General features: G+C 34.0%; 1 protein-coding gene across 1 annotated transcript; it reads right to left on the bottom strand.

Annotated features, from left to right (window-relative positions):
• Nucleotides 1-1,199: 1,199 nt before the first annotated feature.
• Nucleotides 1,200-1,580, bottom strand: LOC123239213 (chromatin accessibility complex protein 1-like). The gene has a single exon (XM_044666465.1). The coding sequence runs from the start codon at nucleotides 1,578-1,580 to the stop codon at nucleotides 1,200-1,202; it is 381 nt and encodes a 126-aa protein (XP_044522400.1).
• Between the last annotated feature and the right edge of the window lie 4,081 nt (nucleotides 1,581-5,661).

The raw sequence follows: 5,661 nt of genomic DNA, 5'->3' as shown, positions 1-5,661 counted from the left end.
AAATACCAATACCCCATCTGCTGGACAAACGTTACTTTAGATGATGGTACCCACAAATAAGACCATACTGCAAGTTCATATGGAATGGCTATTAATGGTTTCACTGTATTGTTACAAAAATTGGAACTTGAGCTTCCCTGTTACAATAATAGTAGCTATCAGTTGGAAAATACTTTAAATTTTTCAGTGTTTTACATGTATTTTCTCATTTGATACTCACAGCTACCTTGTTATATAGGAGCTATTATTATACTCATTTTAAAGATGAAGAAACCAAAGTTAAGAATGAATGTCATTTTTTCAGCATTTATACAACTAGCAAAGGTCTGAGGGAGCATTTCACCTCCAGTCTTTTTACCCCAAGGTCATCATAGTATCCATTTCATCACCTAGATGGAAGCATTTCTAATTTTTGACATAGAATTCTCCGTTCTGTCATGTAAGTTTCACAATGATATGCTGTTCACCAGTGAAGGACATATGAAAGAAATAACTCCAGATATCTGAACTCAGATGAAGTCGAAGGTTTATAAAAATGGAAAAGAGGAGATTTTGAGAATTTGAAGTCACTGAAAATCTATTTTTTGTTCTGATTTGTGGACCATTTTATTGAGGGAAAATTATGTACATTTAAAGTACAGAATGGAAAAACATTTTACAGTAAAAAATAAGCACCACCCTCTTATCAAACAGTAAAATGTTCTTGATATACAGAAATTAATGTGTAATATGCTATACATTTAACTAAACATTCAACTGAAAATGAGTCTGGTCCACAAGTAAAATAGTTTCATAATATACATATGTTATTTTGCATTTACCATCACTAGACCTTCAATCTATACCAATTAATAAAAAAAAGCATTTCATGTTTGTTTCCCTTAAGGATGGAGAAGTTCAATGTTTAATAAGACAAACAAGATATAAAAATAAATATGCAGCTTAGTGATGTCATTCGTGATGTAAACTTCAAATGTAATGCAGACTAAGCAAATCTGAGGCTTTTGTTTAATTCATTCCTCGGGCTGAAATGGACAGATGGACTGGATACAAAATTCTGTATGGGGATGAAATTGAACAGGTCTGTATTTCATTTAGGAGAAAGGAATCTGAACAGAAGAGTAGCACAATTTAGACTAATTATAAAGTATTGCTTTTATGTTTTAAGATTTATCTTCTTCATCCTCACTTTCATCTTCTTATTCATCCTCCTCTTCTTCCTCTTCCTCATCTACTTCCCCTTCCCCCTTCTCTTCCTTAAGCATTTTCAGGTATTTGCTGCCTAAAATCTTCTTTGGTAATATATCTGCAAGAAATTGAAAGGTCTCCCATTCTTCTGCAGTATTTGATAAATCACTGTAAATAAGTGCTTTCTTCTTCTTTCCACTGGCATGTTTGTAGGAATAGATGGCTAGATACTGAACCAAGAATTCCACGGCCTTGTCCATGAGCACCAGAGCTTCTTGATTGATACTGGACACCTCCAGGGAGCTTTTCATGATCACCTGGATGTGAGACAAGGGCAGTGAGACCAACCTCTGGTCACTACATTTCTCTTTGCTACCAAATCTGCCCACCATCTTGCCACCCCTGACCTGGGAGCCAAAAATATTTTTTTTAAAGCAAAGTTCAACAATTCTACCTAATTTAAAGTGGATGAGCATAATACTTTTTTTCTTAAATTATTTTGGAAAAGGAGATGAGCATATTTAGCCTGGAATTTCAAAAATTCATTTTTGAATATCATGACACATATCTTAGTAGCAGATAAACAATACTTAGAGATAGTAATTGAATAAGATGGAATTTCTTTTAACAAACATGAATAAATACATTTTAAAACAATCTATGGTAACAAATCTAAAAAGACTATCGAACCTATATAAAATAGTATATGTTGATCATTGCCATGGCTAAAACTATAGTATGAAAAGAGGAGCTTTGAGGAAATAATATTATTGACAGACATTAAAACCTATCATTGTAGAAACAAGATTACAAGCTGAATAGTATTTTAGTGATCAATCTAATGCAACAGGAACATTTTGTACATGAAGAAACTGAGGTAAAAACAAGTTACAAAGAAATACAAATCAAATACAAAGAAATTAAAGATTTTTTCCCCATGTCAAAAGGTAGCAATTAATTGAGACAGAATTTGAACTCCAATCTTATGGCTCAAAATTTATAATGGATCTCATACTCACAAATCATTGTTTCCATTGAAAATAATAATTAATGGCTTGCACCTTTGGTACAAACATGTTATTCATGAATTATTTTATGAAGGATAGTAATCTCTTAACACCTCCGTGTAAGTGAAAAAAGAGAAAATTTCTTTTTCAGTCTTGTTCTTCAGTTTGATTGTTTAATGATATCATTTGTGATGGATTCTTCTTCCAATGGCACAGGTCTCAAGCCGGCTACATCTTCTAATCCTATTACTTTATGCACATTTTCTCTTAGAATCTTTATTTGGGTTGTCCCAAAGGTTCTAGGAATTTTCTTCTAGGATTATGGACATGAGTTTTTCCTTGCAATGAGGAGAAATCCTTTTGTACTTTATTTTTTTTAAATTTTCTCCTTATATCTTTTTTTAATTTAGTTACTTACTTAATTATTTAATTATATTTTTCCATGGTTAAATGATTCATGTTCTTTCTCTCTCCTCCTACCACCCCACTCCTGTAGCCAATACACAATTCAACTGGACTTTACATGTGTCATTGATCAAGACCCATTTCCATATTATTAATATTTGCATGTACTTTATTATTGATAAATAATTATCCTTGACTTGGGTCTATTTTATTTTGTAATCGAGTCAGGATGACTTTTATGGTGGTTTATTTGTAATTAGGAAGGTTGAAGGTAGGGAAATTGAGAGAGAGAAACTCTGGCCCAGAACAGAGGCCCGAACTAGGTAGGAATTTAGAGGCCCCAGCAGGGGCACAGAGGTTAATTAAACAAGGCTTCTCCTCTAAGAAGAGAGGCCTCCCTGAGGGTAGAACCTCCAGAAATGCCAAGGGCAGAGAGAGAGAGTCGGCCTAACTTACCCATATGACAATTGAAAGGGAAGCAGTCTGAGGTCTCACCAGAGATCCTTCCACACCAAGTTCAAAGTGCCCACTGCCTCCACAGGAAGTTACCATCATATTTAAAAGATAGCATCTTTTGTCACTTTCTGCATCCACCTCCAATTTCAAGTGGACAAATAGCAGCCTTGACACTGTTTTGGACTGCCCAAAGGGCAGTCCCTTATTTTTGATTTGTCACTTACTATCATGTGTGGGTCACAGACCTCCCCCCTCCCCACTTAATTCTAAGTTAGGTGGGGTGACATTATTTCTGGTGGCTAGAGTCTAAACAAACTCAAAATGATTGACTAAAGTAGTGATTCCCAAAGTGGGCACCACCTCCCCCTGGTGGGTGCTGCAGCGATCCAGGAGAGCGGTGATGGCCATAGGCACATTTATCTTTCCTATTAATTGTTATTAAATTTTTTAAAAAATTAATTTCCAGAGTGCTAAGTAATATTTTTTCTGGAAAGGGGGCAGTAGGCCAAAAAAGTTTGGAAACCACTGATCTAAAGCATGCATGAAGTAGTACAACTTGATTCAATTAAAAAAATATTCTTTAAACATTAACTACAAACAGAAGACATCAGCTAGCAACATGAAGATCTAAGAAAATAGACCCAGCCCTCAAAGAACTTAAAAATCTCATAGATATAATAATAAATGTTAACAACTTAGTTAACATGCATAAAGTGATAGATAAAAAAGATAGATGTAAATAAGGTGCTATTAAAAAGTTATTATCTCTAAATTTTGAGAAGAAAAATAAGATCCATCATGGAGAAAGCTCCTGACCTTGATCATAAAGATGTCAAAATGTAGTGATAATTGGCAAGGAAGGAGGGGTAAATTCATTCTATACATGAAGAATGCTAGGATATGAATAAAAGTACAGGGACAGATTATGCAAAAACTAAGGAACAGTAAATGGTTTTGTTTGTTTGACTAGAACTTAGATTATAGTAGAATATACTGATACAAAGATAAGATGAAAAAAATTGATGGTTTCATGTGTTATTTAAAGCCTTTATAATATTTTATTCAGGAAATGATAGAGAACCACTAAAGGATAGGTTTTTGTTGTTGTTTCTACATCAGTGACAAGATCTGAGCAATGCAATAGGAAAAATTTATATATATGCAAAGGCTGCCTATAAGGGAGCTTATGTTTTGCCTTCATAATTATACTTACTGCTTTGTAATAGGTAGTCAATAAAAATCACTTATTATGCACTTACCATGTATTAGACTCTGTGCTAACCACTGGAGACACAAAAGAGGCCAAAACAACAACCAAACATAGAATTCCAGTGTCTGCTTTCAAACAGCTAAAATGTTTTTTAAACTTGTAATAGCATAAATAATGTTTGTGGAAAATATCTAGTGTGTAGAAAGCTTTACAATGAGTGTGCTCTATCTTGTTTTGGATTAAACCCTATTGCATTATGAAGGATAGTTTAAATTGTGGTTGAAAATAGAGACAATAAGATAGGTAGTTTATTGTAATAAATTATTTAAGAGTTCGTGGTATCCTGAACTACTTTATTTGTGAATATAGTAGAAGATAGATTAGAGAGCTATTGTACTGGAATCCACAACACTACAAAGTCATAATCACTTTCCCTCATGAGCATAATCCCTTTTCAAATACATGTCATGTTTTTGTCAAAATATAGTATTATGAGCTAGAAATATGTGAAATGTCAAACTCCCACTGCTTGTTATGATTGGAAGCAGTGTTAGAGGACTTTCTGGGAACCTATTTGAAATGTTGGAAAATTTGGCTCAAAATGGTATATTAGAAAAAAAAATGTTTGTGGTCTCCCTCTTTGTAATGATACTTACTTCTTTGTTATATACTTCAAAATCCTGGCAATATCTCAGTCAACATTCTTGGAGTGTCTGTTGTGTGCAGAGTTCCAGACTAGATGCCTTATCTTATTTTGGATTAAAAGTCTATTACCTTTGGCAAACATTTACCACTAATTCTGATAAGGTAAATCCATTTCTTGCAAGCTCCTTGGGGAATACTATAGGAGAGAAAATGCAGGTATGAATGGTATGGAAATTTATGCAAATGTCTTGAATATGTGAAGAGCATGCTATTAACTTGAGGCAGTCAAAAGATGGAAATAAGGTACAATTCTCAATGATTTGTGCATTGGGAATTGTACACCTTCCTGATTACATTAATTGAAGACTAGATGAGGCAGCTCGTTGTACAGATGTCAGTGTGAATGCTGCACAGATATGCACAGCTGCCAGCAGCAAGTATGTGGCCCTCTTATTTAATTTCTACATTATCTGCATGTGACAGCTTTTGTAAGGGAATGCTTGTTTGAGGCAGACAAGAAATAACATCTTTTCTTGTTCTCAAGAAAAAAAAATTGATGGGTTCCAAATAGCCTAAAAGTAGCTTCTAGAAAAAAAGAAAACTCCTTAAATCTATACCCTGGGAATTGGACAGTACACCAGAGAATTAGAATGTGAGGTTAGAAATACAATAGCTTGATGCTTTTGGATTTTGTGCTAAGCAAAGTGGCTGCTATAAAAAAAAGATGTACCAAATTTATAACATGGATAA

The sequence above is a fragment of the Gracilinanus agilis genome, chromosome 3, assembly GCF_016433145.1.
Source record: "Gracilinanus agilis isolate LMUSP501 chromosome 3, AgileGrace, whole genome shotgun sequence".
NCBI lineage: Eukaryota > Metazoa > Chordata > Mammalia > Didelphimorphia > Didelphidae > Gracilinanus > Gracilinanus agilis.
This window is presented reverse-complemented; position numbering and strand designations above follow the sequence as displayed.

Bases quoted from the DNA above. Each gene is read 5' to 3' on its own strand.
- LOC123239213 (XM_044666465.1), bottom strand. From the start codon at position 1,580: ATGGTGGGCAGATTTGGTAGCAAAGAGAAATGTAGTGACCAGAGGTTG.